Raw genomic sequence first — 16,250 nt, 5'->3', positions numbered from 1 at the left:
TGCACACATTCACTTCCAGCAAGGCACAGATGGTCGAAGATATAATGTTCCCACTGCCGATGAAATTGCTGTGATCATTCCTGGAGATGGATCTGAGCAGGTATCCGAAAAACGGGACATCGTCTTGCGGCTTCAAGGAGGTCGACTCCAGCGTATAAGTCAGCTCAGCCATGCATACTCCCCTCTTCACTATGTCCTTCTCTTTCCATCTGGAGAGGAGGGCTGGCACCTTGGAATACCTCTGATTCTCCCCCCAAATACCCACACAGTCGCAAAGAATGTCACTCAGCTGTTGTACTATGCCTATCGACTTCATCCACGCCCTGTTTCCATCTATCACAACAACATCTTTTGTGGTGGAAGATTGTTCCAGCAGTATATCGTCGACGCTTGGGCCTCCATCGAACAGAGCAATTTGAACTGGATCAGAAGCAACCAAGAGCAGCTCAGGGCGGACTGCTATCAAGGCTTAGCAGATAATGTTTGCAATGAGGGCATAGATGATCTGGCTCAGACAGGTCGCTCCATTATTCTTCCCTCCTCTCACACAGGGAGCCCTCGATATATGCACCAGCTGCTTCAAGATTCTTTAGCCATTTGCCATGCCTGCAAAAAGCCGGATCTCTTCCTGACGATGACCGCCAATGGAAGTTGGCCTGAAATCACAGAGAATCTCCTTCCTGGTAATGATTCTTATTTGATGCGTTGTGTATGACTTTGTGCTGACAATTTCTTATATAGGTCAGAGCGCTGTGGACCGCCCAGACTTGGTGGCTCGGGTTTTCTACCAGAAGCAGCAAGCGCTGCTGAAGAAGGTTCACAAGGGCTACTATGGGAAGGTTGCTGGATTGGTGTACACCATCGAATATCAAAAGCGGGGCCTGCCTCACATGCACCTTCTCATCTTCCTGGAGCCAGATTATAAGATCCGTACCACTGAGCAAATCAACTCCTTCATCTCCGCTCAGATTCCTGACAGGAACATCCATCCTCAGCTCTATCAGGTTGTGGAAAAATACATGCTGCATGGCCCTTGCAGTCCGCAGCATTGCATAGAGAATTTGCGGTGCAAAAAGCACTTTCCAAAAACATTCTGTCCCCAGACCCTGATGAAGGATGATGGCTATCCCGGGTATGCAAGACCTGACAATGGTCACACCATCCAAAAGAGCGACATAATCTTCACCAACAAGGATGTTGTTCCACATCCCCCCGAACTGCTGGTGGAATTCAACTGCCACATCAATCTCGAGGTCTGCACCTCTATCAAATCTGTCAAATACATCCACAAATACATTTATAAGGGAAACGACCGCGCTACGTTGGAGATGAGAGGAGCAGTGGATGAGGTCAAATCATATCTGGACTCGAGATATATCAGCTCTACCGAGGCTGCATGGCGCATCTTCAAATTTTCTATGCATCTCGAATGGCCCTCTGTCTACCGTTTGCCGGTCCATCTCAAAAATAAACAGATGGTGTTCTATGACCCCGAGGATGATGCTGAGGAAGTCCTTGAGCGCGCAGAAGTGAAAGATACTTGCCTCACTGGATGGTTCAAAGCCAATGCCAATGAGAACTTGGTGGCAGCTGGAGCCCACGACAGCCTCTATCAGGATTTCCCCTCAAAATTCGTTTGGAGCAAAGGTGCATGGAAGATACGGGAGCGAGGAATGGCGATTGGAAGAATGTACACTGCTGCGCCCAGCTCCGGAGAGTGCTTCTATCTGAGATTGCTTTTGACTGTAGTGAAAGGTATGATGTCTAAGACAATTTTTATCAATCAAGCTCACCATAATTTCAAGGGGCTACCTCCTTCGAACACCTTCGGACACATGATGGGACTCTCTATGAGACTTTCAAGGAAGCGTGTCAGCACAGGGGTCTGCTTGATGACGATTACGAATGGATCCAGTGCTTGCGGGATGCCTCTCATATGTACACAGGAAATCGCATGCGCAATCTCTTTGCCATCATCCTGCTGCACTGCAACCCTACCAGCCCTGATGATCTTTGGAACCGCTTCAAGGAAAATCTCTGCGATGATCTGCGTCACCGCCTCACTCACGCACCGTTCAACATGCCTGACCCCACGGAGGAACAGGTACACGACTATGGTCTTCATCTCATTGATGGGGTGCTCCGCAAAAATGGCAAGTCTTTGGAAGCAATTCCTCAAATGCCAGTAGCTCGAATGGCAGAAAGATGGGGGGCTATGGAGGGCAACCAGCTCATCGCTGAGCAGCGTCAGGACCCGCAGGAGCTTTGGCAGATAGTGGATGAAGGAGTCCCTTTGCTTAATGTCGAGCAGAGGGTGGTCTATAATGCTGTGGTCGAGGATGCAATGAATCGTAATCAGCAAAGACCTGGACACGCATACTTTGTCCATAGCGCAGGGGGATGCAGCAAGATGTATCTCTGCAAACTCATCACTTCAAAACTCCGTGCTGAAGGAAAGATTGTCCTCTGTGTGGCCTCCTCTGGAATTGCTTCCCTCCTCCTACCAGGTGGACATATGGCTCATTCGCGATTCAAAATCCCCATTCCCATTAACAAGGACAGCTCATGCAACATTAAAAAAGGAGATGTCGTCCATGAGCTTCTCAAGGAGACCTCCCTTATCATCTGCGATGAAATTCCAATGCTCCATCGTCATATTCTGGAGTGCCTTGACCGCACGTTGCGTGATCTTCTAAACAAAGAGGCTGATTTTGGGGGAATAACCATGCTCTTCAGCGGAGACTTTAGACAGACCCTGCCGGTGGTGACCCATGGATCCAGGGAGCAGATAGTGGGCGCTACCCTTTGCAGATCTCAACTCTGGCGAAAGCTTCGTATCTTCCACCTCGAGAGAAATATGCGGCTTGGTCAAGACCCCGCCTCTGATGAATTTGCAAGGTGGCTCCTTGAGATTGGAGCTGGCGAGGGCACAAATGAAGATGGAACTGTGACCCTCCCTATTCATATGCGCTGCCCCAACAATGATGTCCAGTCTCTCATCAATGCCCTATACTCTCCAGTTCTGCTCCCTGGGCAGCCTGCAGTGGATGATTCCTTCTTCCTGGAATGCACCATCCTCTCCGCAAAGAACACTGATGTGGATGAGATCAACACCACCATTCTTGAATCATTCCCTGGAGATAAAGCGGTCTTCACCAGCGCAGACTCGGTCAGCGAGAGGGAATACGATTACATCCCCACAGAGTTCCTTCATACCCTCACCCCATCAGGCTTCCCTTTGCACAGATTGGAGGTCAAAAAAGGTGTTCCCCTGATGCTGTTGTGCAACTTGAACCCCTCCGAGGGCCTCTATAATGGAACTCGCATGATCCTGCTGTCTTGGACCATTCGCGTCCTCAAGTGTCGCATTTTTAGAGATGGAGTCAATGAAGCTCACCAAGATGATCGGGACACGGTCCTAATCCCTCGCATGACCCTGGATGCCACATCTGAAGATAACCCCATTCCTCTCAAGCGTCGCCAATTCCCTGTTCGTGTCGCATTTGCTATGACCATCAACAAGGCGCAAGGTCAAAGTGTCAAGTGGGTTGGGCTTAATTTGCGGACTCCCGTGTTCAGCCATGGACAGCTTTATGTTGCATTATCTCACTGCACTCACCCAGATAGAGTGTTTGCTATATTTCCTGAGAGTGAAGAGGGCTCAAAGACGACGAATGTAGTGTATACAGAAGTGCTTAGAAGAATTACGATTCCTGTTGGATGATCGATGTACATATGATGTACTTTTATATAGAGAACAGACTCGGATGTGATGTATCATGTAGTTTTAGTTGTGTTGAAATGCTGCTCAAAATGTAATTGTTTTCAAAATGCACTATGATCATTAGTAAGGCAAAGTGCCGCAGGCACCTCGCAAAGGAGCGCGAAGCGCTCCTTTGCCTTGCTGTGCCAAAGGCACAGCAAGTATTCAAGGTCAAGACTTAAGACACCCAAAGTAGGATGAAGCCGAAGGCCAGGAAGCCAAAAAGAGCACGAAGCGCTCTTTTTTTGCTTCCTGTGCCGAAGGCACAACGGGTGTGTGCTAGTCTATAAAGTAAGGGAGAACGGTTGCGGGAAGCACCGAGCGCTCGCATGAAGCTCGCATGGAGGCCACGTTTGCTCGTGTGGGTGCCATGCATGCTCACATGGATGCCATGTGTGCTCACATGGATGCCATGTGTGCTCACATGGATGCCATGTGTGCTCACATGGATGCCATGTGTGCTCACATGGATGCCATGTGTGCTCACATGGCGTCTGCGTTTGCTCGCATGGCGTCCACGTGCGGACGCCATGTGGTTTTTGCTTACCTCGCTTAGTTCTCTTTTTGGCAACTCGCGTGGCTTTTTTGAGTGCCGCCTGCGCTCGACGCCGCAACCCAATGCTGCAAACACCAACCCACCTGCCAGGGTTCTGCAGGGTCTGGACACAAGTTATGCTGCCCAACTGCAGCGACGTGCTCAATGCCATGTAGTTATTCCACCTGTTGCGACACCCACCCTGCCTGTTGCTGCATCCACTGCTCCATCAGTACCCTCAGGTACGACTGACTGGGCAGCTGAACTCCATCTCCACTTTTCAGAGAGTCACTTAAGGTGTCTTGAACGGAGACAGCTCACTGACCCGTACAGCAAGATCTCCACTCGGCGAGAGGGTCTCCATGCAGCACAGCAGCGAGTTCATGACCTTCGATGAGAAAATGCAAAGATGGCCAAGAGAATGATCAGGGCAGATGAGGAATTTGAGCATGTCCGAAAGCGCGATGACATGGACTGGGATGTTAGTTGTGCATGCTTGGATGAGGCAATTGAACATAGAAAGCAGTGCAAGGTTGCAGATGCTTGGCATGAGCACATCTTTGAGGAGAGGAAGGGGAAAACTTGGGAGGAGCGGCATCATTTGGACCAGGTACTCAAGGAGGGTCCTCCCCCTGGCTGGAAGCCTTCTTGACATTCACATTCACATTTGTCTTATAGTTAGTCTTAATTTGTGAAATGCCAAGTGTAATTAAATTTGGACTTAACCTTGACTCAACAAATACAATATATATAATTTATTTCAAAACCTATAATAATTATTGAAACACCCAAAGGTGGGATGGCCAGGAAGCCAAAAAAGAGCGTGAAGTGCTCTTTTTTGCTTCCTGTGCCGAAGGCACAACAGGTGTGTGCTAGTTCATTGACTTAGAGAACCATAGAATTCGAGCTTGATCACTGGCATGTGGATGACAGGTTGCAACAGCTGCACCTGACTGTTTGAAGTAGTGTTGCGGAAGTCCGGTTTGGTCCGGTTCAGCAACAAATTTTGCGAACGCTGAACCAGACCTCACGTCCGGTTCACGTCCAGTTCAGCGTTCGAACATCGAACGCATTGTAAATATACTCGATTGTACTATAGCTAGTAGTAAGGAGTACTGGTACACTACTGTGAAGCAGACTTGGAGGGGGTGATGCCGTCGATATCTGTCTCATGATCCATGTCAGTAGCTGCATCCGTAGTTACCCCGTTATCCTGGTCTCCTTCACAGTCACTTTCCCCCTCAGAGCCCTCACTCGTGACCACTGACCTGCTAGCCTTGCGTTTGCGCAAGACAGCGTTGTTGGGGTCAACAAGCTTGGGTGCAGGGCGTGGGATACGAGTCGAGCGACGTGCCTGAGCGGGAAGCACAGGCAGTGGAGTATCGTCGTCGGGATCGTTGTACCATCGGATTTGACTGGCGTCGAGGAGAGTTCCATCTGCACCCAGACCACACTGGTCAGCCATGTTGTGAGGGGGAAAGCTTGAAGAGAGTTGAGCTTACCTTGAATTTGATCCATTTTAACTTCCATCGAGTTCATGAGTGCCGAACAATTCATGTAGCTACCCTAGAAAAAAAACGACCCATTAACAAATACATTAGCACTAAACCAAATTAACCAAAGTCTCCATACCTTATCAGGTTCTTCCTTTGTAATGTTTGGGTTAGTGGTAGGCAAACAAACCTTCACGGACCTTGCCAGTGTGGCATGGTCCTTGTGAATCGGATTCCAAGCGAAAAAGTCGCGAGTAATCATGTCATGTTCAGTGTATTGCATGTGTGGGTGATGTCATCTCGTATGTGTGAGTAGCCTAAAATGGAAGCAGTTCAAAAAGGTTCGGACGCGTTCGGACGCGTTCAACGCGTTCAAGGAATGCTGAACGCTGGACTGGACCATCGGTCCAGTTCAGCCTATACTCTGAACGTTGAACTGGACCGTGGTCCAGTCCACGAAAGGTCCGGTTCGAACCGCGGTTCAGAACCGAACCTCCGCATCACTAGTTTGAAGGCTGGATGCATAAAAGCTGTAACATGTGTGTAACTCATAATGAATTGAGAATCTGAAATTAGATGCGCATGGTGCAGTCCTTCTGAGTTGGAACCTTCCGTCACCGTTGCTCATGGAATCAGTCAGTCCAGCGCTAGCTGGGCATCTCACCATTGATCACACTGCTTAAACTAGACAAACTGATAAACCTGGGTTCGAACTTTAAAGGAGGGAATATACATTGGGCATATCCTTTGCTAAGTCCGAGCCATTATTCTTGTATACTAGTGTCGCTTGACGTCGACAGTCGAGCAGCGAACTCATTATTGATGCATACAAATGATTGCATGCCGTTTCGTTCTAGTGGTTACCAGGTGGCGAGTGCAAGGACATATTCATATTGGCACCTGCAGTGGATCTAAAGCTTAAGCCCGGCCAATAATTATATCTGTAGAATCTGTTGTGCATTATTGTGCGATGAGTACAAGAGCCATTATCAGCATAAAAGTGACCGAAGAAGCTTGATCACCAGAATAGCAGCACAGTCGCAAAAACGTGATCATAATATGGACGTGATAGTGCTAGCGCTGGTACTCACAAATAATTTCACGAACACTGTGCATGCTGCTCTGGCATGACAAGGATCCCACTGCGTCGCTTGCTCGAGCCTCGAAGCCACAGCAAGTTGTTTTGCTTGTCGTGTGCCCTCACGATATCGTGGACTGCTGGCCAACAATCTGGGGCAAATTGCAACACAAGGTTGACCGTAGATCTAGATATATGAATGCATCAAGGAGAGAATACATGTAGCAATCAGTGAGATGCGACTTATTGCTGGGGCTCACATCAGTACCGCGAGCTCAAGGCATTTTGAGGCGCTCAGAGGGTGATGCACAGCAGTAGCAGGAATTATGTGCTATTTCAGCGACCAGGGCCCGGGAGAGGCAACGGTTTTGATTGTCGAAACCGGGAAAGAGAGATGCTTGCATGGATAGTGTTCAACTGCCACGGCGGGCGAGATATATTGAAGTTTCAATAGAGATACACACTAAATTAGAGAAATGACGTCTCAAGTAAAACTTTTGAAGCCTATTGGTTGTTCAAATCAGAATGTGAGGACGCATGCAGTATGGTGAACGATAGGCGACTTGTCAATTTGCCGTTAATCAAAAGTCAAGTGGACAGTTGCGCATTTTCCCATCGGGGCAGCGGAGTCATTATTATGTAATACCGCAGTACTGCAAGTCATCTACTAGGACGTATGAATCCTTTCTTTGAAAAATATCAGACATATTCTGGGGAGAGCATTTACTATCAGGCCTCCAATATATCGATAGCCCAATTTTTCTTTTAAATCCACGGTTGAGGATATCGCGCATGGTGAGTACTGCTCAGACTAATTTTTTTTTGAACGCTGCAGCTATGCTATTTTTATCACTAAAGTTGTACTTCGATACGACATTCTATTCAGGCCTCAGGTGCGCAGTGCTTCGCATTAGCCTGCTATGCGAATTCTCGCGAAAGTGTAAATTCTGTGGAATGCCCAGTAGCTCTTCTTCGGCCTCCCAACCTTCTCGTTTTGGCTATTTTAATCAGTGATATCACACCATATCTCGTGATGCCCGTTGTAAACGAGGCTATGGGTGGCTCGATATTCTGGGAGTCGCTTCTGTCCTGTTGACTCATTGGCGCCACACCCATGTACATGCTGTGCACGTGGTTCCCTCCTTTTAATCCTTCAAGACTTTACAGGTACTGCGGTGTTTCGTGACCCCCAGCGCTTACCTTGTTCTCAAGTGTTAGTTTGAATCCATCCCTCAGTCATATGTCAACGTTCGTCCCTGGCCATTTCAATGATTACTCTCCACCCTCGGGAGAGGGCCCGAGCTACCCCAAGGACGCAGGACAGAAAACCCCTCATGATCAGTGAAATCCTACCACTTGTCGTCACTAGTATGTGTAACACCTATCTTCATTTAGTACGTACTATAGTACTGATGCATTTTCCAAAGCAATTCTGGCGACACTCTATTTTGTCCTCACTCTCCTGTTATGTTTCGCGACAGACTCAATGCCAGATCCGCTTGATAATACCCTCCAAGCCCTGGATCCGGGAGAGACAAATATCATGATCACCAATAGTATGTGCCATCTACCTTCACTTAGCACGTAATCCTCATCATTCCTCGTGGCAGATTCCGTGTTGAACCTACTCGATGATATTGTCCCAGCATTAGGTGAGGAGTCTAGCCACTCAGAACCTGCCCAGGGCGCGGGAGAGGTACACCTTTCGAACGTGCAACGAGTCGTCATTACTGGTATGTAATATCAATCTCCGTTTAGCACTTATTGATAATCTCCATGTAGCACAAATCAATGATTTTCAAGCCATTCGTGCTACTGATCTCACTCTTGGTCTCCAACGGATCCCCGTTGGCTTTCATGCGGTAGTCAAGGCTGATGGTGTTGAATACCAGACAAGCAACCAACCTGCACATGTAGACAAGGCTATCATTGAATGGCATGAACGCATTCTTCTGTAAGTCGTCCTTGTTTCCATCTGTCCTGCAGGTATTGAGAGAGACTCGAGGCCGAGCGAACCATCTTCTAAAGTTCGAGTCAGCGTGTATGCCTCATTTGAATTAGGCCCCATGGTCTGTCACGGCGAACTCCTGCGCACGTTTGAGACCTCTGTTGGGGGATTACTGGATCGTAGCGAAACACCACATCGTCAGTATTGTCTGTTGCAAATAGCGCCTGCCAGATGCTAACAAGTATCACAGCCACGATCTTTGAGCCAGAAGAAGCCTTATCCACTTGTACTTCACTATTCATGACGGTGGAACAACGACTTTCTGATCAAAATAACGACACCGTTCTTTGCTCCCTTACTACCGTGAGTGATCAATGCAATCAGGTATTCTGATGCTGAGAGTTGTAACATATAGCTTATATCCCATGATATGGATGAGTTAGCACTAATGACGGATGACGGACATCGTCTACTCGCACAGTACCGCAGAACGCAGAACAGCGGGGATCTCGATCAATCTATAAACCATTTTGAACGCGCCTCGAATCTCTGTCCCCTGGACCATCCCTACCACCCTGCAGCGCTATTCAATCTAGCCACCGCAAAATTTATTAGTTGCCAAGCTAATGGAACATACCTTGACCTCGACATCCCCATCGCTCTTTTTCAAGACGCACTTGATTTGCGTCCCACTGGTCATCCAGACCGACCCATCACCCAACTCCATCTTGCCATGACTCTGTTGTCTCGCTTCGCAAAAAGTGGGTTTCAAACAGATGTCGACACAGCTAAAGAGGTGTTAAGCGAAATCCTCGAGGTCTGCCACTCCAACAGCCACATCCACAGAGCAGCTCTGATTGCAATCGAAGTTTCCGCTCTGCATTCCGCTGGAGGCATTGATACACATGATCTTGGGGAGGACCGGCCCACCATATCCACGCTTCCGTTATCACCGGATGAACTTGCCGATCAAGCAGAGCAGTGTTTGCAGAGAGATGAACCCCATGCCTTAGAGGAAGTGATATCCCTTCTTGATGATGCCCTGGGATACTACAACAAGGGGCATGCTTGCCGAGGGCAATTGCAATGTAGTCTGGCTCTGATGCTACATACTCGCTTCGGGCGCCAAGGCAACGACAAAGACTTGGATCGGGCTATCGCACTTCAGGGGGAAGCGCTAGCCTTGTACCCAGTCGGTCACGCAGATCGGTCCATGCCATTAAATAACCTCGCAAATCAACTCTCCACCCGCTTTGATCATCGAGGCGACGACGAAGACTTGAATCAGGCTATCGCACTCCTCAGTGAAGCGCTGGCCTTATGTCCGATCGGTCACGCAAATCGGTCCACGTTATTAAATAACCTTGCAAAACAACTCTCCACCCGCTTTGACCACCGAGGTGACGACGACGACTTGAATTTGGCCATTGCACTTTACAGGGAAGCGCTAGCTTTGCGCCCGATTGGTCACGCAGATCGGTCTACGTCATTAAATAACCTCGCGAATACACTTTCCACCTGCTTTGACTACCGAGGTAACGACGAAGACTTAGATGAGGCTATCGCACTTCAGATGGAAGCGCTGGCCCTGTGCCCGGTCGGCCACGCACAACTGTCTACATTATTCAATAACCTTGCAAAACAACTCTGCGCCCGTTTTGAGTCCCGAGGCAATGACGAAGACTTGGATGAGGCTATCGCACGTCAAAGGGAAGCGCTGGCTTTGTGCCCGGTCGGTCATGAAGATCGGTCCATGTCATTGAATAACCTCGCGGCTCAACTCTCCTTCCGCTTTCGCTACCGAGGCAATGATGAAGACTTGGATCAGGCCATCGCACTTCACAGGGAAGCACTAGCTTTAAGCCCGGTCGGTCACACAGATCGGCCTATGTCATTGAATGACCTCGCGAATCAACTCTCCACCCGATTTGACCACCGCGGTAATGACGAGGACTTGGATGAGGCTATTGCACTTCATACGGAAGCGCTGGCTTTGTACCCAGTTGGTCACTCAGATCGGTCCATGTCATTAAATAACTGTGCGGCTCTACACTCCTCCCTATTTGAGCACCGAGGCGACGATGAAGATTTGGATCAAGCTATTGCACTTTACAGGGAAGCGCTTACCTTGCGCCCGGTCGGTCACGCAGATCGGTCTGCGTCATTAAATAATCTCTCAGCTGAACTCTTCACTCGCTTTCGCCACCGAGGCATCAAGGAAGACTTAGATCAGGCTATCACACTTCAAGGGGAAGCCCTAGCCTTGTACCCAGTCGGTCATGCAGATCGGTCCATGTCATTAAGTAACCTCGCAACTCAGTTGTCCACCCGTTTTGACCTCCGAGGCAACGACGAAGATTTGGATCAGGCTATTGCACTTCACAGGGAAGTGCTGGCCTTGCGCCCGATCGGTCACACACATCGGTCCCTGTCATTAAATAACCTTGCAAATCAACTCTCCACCCGCTTTCGCCACCGAAACGACGACGAAGACTTGGATCAGGCTATTTCACTTTACAGGGAAGCGCTGGCTTTGTGGCCAGTCGGGCACACATATCGGTTCATGTCGTTAAATAACCTTGCAGCTCAACTCTCCACGCGCTTTGAGTGCCAGCACAACAGAGAAGACCTCGACGAGTCACGAGAAAACCTACAATGTGCATTGACTCTGTTGACGCAATATGATCCTCATCAATTAGTGATCCATGAGTCGCTAGCTCATGTGTATGTGTTACTCCATGTTTCAGGGCTCGGTGATACTGGCGCGAGTGAAGACACGGACAGTCTCGATAGTGCTATACATCATCTCAGGGTGGCAGTAAATGTTGTCTCTGGAGGCTTGTTATCCCGCCTGCGAGCAAGTCTCCACTGGGTTAGGGTTGCCCGTCAACATTTACATGTTACTGAACTGGAGGCATATACGACTTCTATGCGACTCCTGGACGCTTACATGTCTGCTACAGCTTCGGTATCGTCGCGTCAGAGCGCCATGCAAGACTTTCCAGGTACACTTGCCATGGATGCCGCATCATGTGCTCTTCGTAGTGGTGACGTGTTTCATGCTGTTGAGTTGTTGGAGCAAGGCAGGACCATCATCTGGACCCAGATGACACGACTTCGTATGCCTCTTGATGACCTCGAGACTTGTGGTGATCATGCAGTAACCCTGATGAAGAGATTCAGAGACCTTAGCTCCCTCCTTGATAAACCTTTTACGAGCCATCCAGAAGAGACTCCAATAACCAATGTGGAAGCAGAAGAAACCCGGTACAGACGTCTAGTGGTGGACTGGAATCAAACTGTAGAAGAGATCCGGAAAATCGAGGGCTTCTCTCGCTTCCTCCTCCCCCCCTTGTTCTCCGATCTTCAAGAAGCAGCTCGTGATGGGCCTATCATCTTGCTCATCGCAACCACGTCGTTATGCCATGCCATTATCATCCCGCACAAGCAACCTCCGACTAGCATTCAACTCCCTACCAATTTTGAGAAACTCGTGCGATTGGTGGTCTCACTCCAACAGGCAGTTCAAAAAGAGGCCGGTCCTAAAGGGAACCAAACAGCGTTGATAAAAGCTTTGAGAAAGTTGTGGGACAACGTCGTCTGCCCAGTGGCCGAGAGTCTGAACGGATTTGCACGACAAGGTTCCCGGATATGGTGGTGTCCAACGTCTTACTTCAATTTCTTGCCATTGCATGCTGCTGGCGAGTACAGGGCAAAGGGAAAGTTCTTCTCGCAGCAGTACACCTCTTCGTACACGCCATCGCTCACCGCGCTGATCAAGGCTCGCAGAAATCATGATAGGTCCCCATCAGTGCCCTTCGTTGCCATTGGTCAGGATTTCCCAGCCGGTGCCTCATTCACTTTGGATGCTGTAGAGCCTGAGCTGGAATTGGTGCGGAGCCTTTTGCCCCCTCCCCCAACTGTTTCCTTCTCCAAGATCACCAGTGTTGATGCCACTAAATCGAAAGCACTGTGCACATTGCGAGACAATACTTGGCTCCATCTCGCGTGTCACGGGACACAGAAATTTGACGAACCCTTCAAATCGGCCTTTCTTATGCGCGACGAGCCGCTTTCGCTCCTCGACATCATACAAATGGACCTGTCTCAGCATGAATCTGCATTTCTTTCTGCCTGTGAAACCGCAGTCGGTGACCCTGATACTCCCGACGAAGTGATACACCTAGCGGCTGGCCTGCAGTTTGCCGGGGTCAAGAGCGTCATTGGGACATTGTGGAAGGTCAACGATAGTACCGTGCAGAGCTTAGTCGAAGCATTCTACAAAAACTTTTGCGGGGATGGCACGATGAATTCCAAACGAGCTGCCCGAGCGCTACACCGAGCGGTGCAGTCGTTGGCTTGTAACACGGATATGCCCTTAGACCAGCGCATAGTGTTCGTGCATATTGGCATATGATCAATTTTGTGCGTCCGATTAAAGCATTCTTGGGATAATCTGACGATTCCGCAGATAGCATCCACTCATGGACCCATGCAACTTGTTGCCAAGGACTTCGATATTCCAGACTTTAAAACCTACACAATATGTACATCCAATTTCGACTTGAATTCGAATTTTCTACTTTGTTGTCCTGAAGCTAAACATGATTGCTTCTAAGGTGCACTGATTTGTGGGTAAGAATGAAATTGTACAACATTGATCTAGCAAAACGCCTCATGTGGCAAGACATAATTTGCAATGAACCTGATAGTCAGCGCGCGAGGGCGTTGAATGCACTCTTACTTACAAACACTGATGTCACGAAAGAGTTGGGATTTTGTAGCGAGGGGACCAAAGTATAATCATTTCCTGCAGTTCTTCGATCTATGGAAATTGCTGAAGTGCTTAGATCTACTGAGGGTGCTCTGGCGGTACTTAGAACAACTTCACTGAATGATTCATGTGATATTGGGATCATCTTCAGAGTCCTCCACCTGAAGCTCTTGCCAAGGTACGTACATCTGACCAGCTGAGCTGAAACATATGCTCAATGATCGTTCGAGTAGAATTCCACCCCCTTCACATTCATGGTTCGAGTTGCGCAACCTAACAGTACTCCCGAATTTGATGAGGGCTTGGAGAGTCATTCGTGGCGATGCTTCTTTCGGTCGAGAGAGAATTCTTTGCCACTAGAACATATGACGAGGATTTCTGAGGGAGAGGTGTCATGGTGAGGAATGTACTGTGAAATCTTGGTATTCTTTATGTTTCTGGGTTTTGAAACAGCCTACATCGCCAGTCACGTGATGTTATGTTACTTTCTTGTCACGGTAATCAAACGGTAAACATAAGTTCATGATCCGGACAATATGCGACAAAATCCTAAGCCCCGACTGCCCGACGAGGTCTTAGCTCCTTGATAGTCGTCCCTTCCAAGTTCTATCTCAAAGTGGTCCCTGTGCATAAGTACTTCCGATAGCACCGACGACCATATTTACCTTGACCATCATCTCAATACCAATTAGACGCTCTTTGGGGTATTTATATTCTCTGTTCCTCAAGAATAGTTATCGTTGACTTGTTACCTCTGCGATGGCAACTTTCGCTAAATCCTCCTTTGACAGTGCCATCTATGCGACTTTCAGACCGACTTACCCTAGGTCCCTGTTTGACTTCATATTCCGGTACCACGAGCTCAATAAGGGTGCAAGATGGGATAGAGCAGTCGACCTCGGTTGTGGGACAGGTCAGTTCCAGCTGTACTCAATTTGGAGGGCTTGAACTCTTAACCTACTGTTGATGATTCTGGATTTCAGGTCAAGCAACAGTCGAGCTTACACCCTTTAAGAGCGTCATTGGTGTCGACCCAAGTTCTAAGATGATCGAAATTGCTCAAAGTACCCTCAAGAACACGCCAACGAATACCGGTCAATATGACTACACACAGGCGAGCGCAGAGAATCTAACATTCTTGGAGGATAGCAGTGTGGATCTAGTCATTTCTGGTGCGTGTGTTAGAACTAGAAATTACCCTTTATTCATGATGCCTGCATGGTTTCAGCCCAGGCGTGCCATTGGTTCGATTGGAATAAAATGTGGCCTGAGCTCGCAAGGGTGCTGAGGAAGAATGGAAGTGTTGTATTCTGGGTATGTGTTCCCATCTCCGAGCCATTACTTGTTCAGTAACTCTTCATATTTGCTTTACTTAGGGTTATTCCCAGCTCCGTTTCGCCCGCTATCCGTCACTCACACCAAGGATCAACGCTTATGTCGAAGGCACGGACCCACTGAACAGCATTGGCCCGTACTGGGAGCAACCTGGCCGTTCAATTTTAGATAGCCACTTGATTGAGGTGCCAGATGGCAATGAAATTGTACCTGGCGCGTTCAGTAATTTCGAGAGAGTCTTCTTCACAGGTCTGTCTTAGGCTTATTGTTACTTGACACTGCACTGATGCATGGCAGGCGACTACTATCCATCTCTCCCTTCCCCACGCTCTATTATCATGCGCAAGAAGATAACATGGGACGACTTACTATCGTATTTTAATACGTGGAGTGCATTGCACACGTTTCGTCAGCACAACCCCACGGATGGGGAGAACCCGCATGGAGATGTTGCAGTGCGGTTCTGGAAAGACCTTAAGGACTGTGTCGAACAGGAGGATGGGAGAGTGGTGGAAGGACATGATGAAGTAGACATTGAATGGCCGTTGGCGGTGGTCGTGGCTAAGAGAGCGTAATAGTGCTGGAGGGCGGTAGGTATCCTTTTCTTGGCGCCTTGCAGATCATCATCAGACTAGAGACTACTCATGTAGCATCACAGGCGACGAACATACTGATATAGACGTGTTAATGACCGTCCTAGATATGAATCGACCGAATACAAACTGCAACGCTTCACTGGAACACACCACTCACATTTGACAGCGAAGAATTGCGGCTGTGCTTGATTTCAACATGAACGATTAAACATGCAGCTTTGCGTTAAGTGTGCCATTGTGAGTCGCAGAGTTGCAAATCACATTTTGTTCAACATCATCTAGAACATTAACTTATTGTGCACATGAACTATCTAGGATGCTCAAGTATGAAAACTATCATTTTGACACTTTCAACATCTCAAAGATCGATTCAACCTGATCGTGCCCTGGTAATGGTGCTCCAACTTATCCATTCTGATGAATCTTCCTTGATTGTAGTTGTCCATTGATAACGACAACTAGTACGATTGTGGTTTATGAAGCTCAACACGGCCGTTGACATTACGTGAGTGCCTTGACAGTTTTAGTCCTTGAGTCGCGCTGATGATTCCCATGCTTCGCTGCTCGCATGTTGACAGGGTGTAAGTGCCTTATGATTTACAGTCTTCGATCCATACTCGCCATCCTCATGCCTTGCTGCTGCTTTCCTGTGGATCAGAATGTGAGTGTTTCGATGGTATTTCGGATCTCATCATATCGCGTTATCTTTGGTACTACGTAGACTTAGA

The 16,250-nt window shown here is 48.4% G+C and overlaps 4 protein-coding genes across 4 annotated transcripts; 3 read left to right on the top strand and 1 right to left on the bottom strand.

The window, feature by feature from the left end:
* Positions 1-4,707: 4,707 nt before the first annotated feature.
* On the top strand, positions 4,708-4,950 carry EDB93DRAFT_1249270 (uncharacterized protein; the record flags this gene model as incomplete). Its single annotated transcript, XM_041452832.1, has 2 exons — positions 4,708-4,779; positions 4,825-4,950. The coding sequence occupies 2 exons, from the start codon at positions 4,708-4,710 to the stop codon at positions 4,948-4,950; spliced, it is 198 nt and encodes a 65-aa protein (XP_041308896.1).
* A 471-nt stretch (positions 4,951-5,421) lies between these two features.
* On the bottom strand, positions 5,422-6,053 carry EDB93DRAFT_1249269 (uncharacterized protein; the record flags this gene model as incomplete). The annotated part of the gene is made up of 3 exons (XM_041452831.1): positions 5,422-5,735; positions 5,801-5,864; positions 5,931-6,053. The coding sequence occupies 3 exons, from the start codon at positions 6,051-6,053 to the stop codon at positions 5,422-5,424; spliced, it is 501 nt and encodes a 166-aa protein (XP_041308895.1).
* Positions 6,054-9,265: 3,212 nt separating this feature from the next.
* Positions 9,266-13,234, top strand: EDB93DRAFT_1083270 (CHAT domain-containing protein; the record flags this gene model as incomplete). The annotated part of the gene is made up of 2 exons (XM_041445756.1): positions 9,266-9,613; positions 9,833-13,234. 2 exons carry the CDS (start codon positions 9,266-9,268, stop codon positions 13,232-13,234), a joined length of 3,750 nt encoding a protein of 1,249 aa, XP_041308894.1.
* A 1,116-nt stretch (positions 13,235-14,350) lies between these two features.
* On the top strand, positions 14,351-15,501 carry EDB93DRAFT_1240003 (S-adenosyl-L-methionine-dependent methyltransferase; the record flags this gene model as incomplete). The annotated part of the gene is made up of 5 exons (XM_041451702.1): positions 14,351-14,504; positions 14,575-14,763; positions 14,820-14,905; positions 14,968-15,175; positions 15,224-15,501. 5 exons carry the CDS (start codon positions 14,351-14,353, stop codon positions 15,499-15,501), a joined length of 915 nt encoding a protein of 304 aa, XP_041308893.1.
* Between the last annotated feature and the right edge of the window lie 749 nt (positions 15,502-16,250).

The sequence above is a fragment of the Suillus bovinus genome (genome assembly GCF_016758785.1).
Source record: "Suillus bovinus strain UH-Sbo-P2 chromosome Unknown EDB93scaffold_19, whole genome shotgun sequence".
NCBI classification, from domain to species: domain Eukaryota; kingdom Fungi; phylum Basidiomycota; class Agaricomycetes; order Boletales; family Suillaceae; genus Suillus; species Suillus bovinus.
The sequence above is the reverse complement of the archived record's forward strand: the minus strand, read 5'-3'. Positions and strand labels throughout refer to the sequence as shown.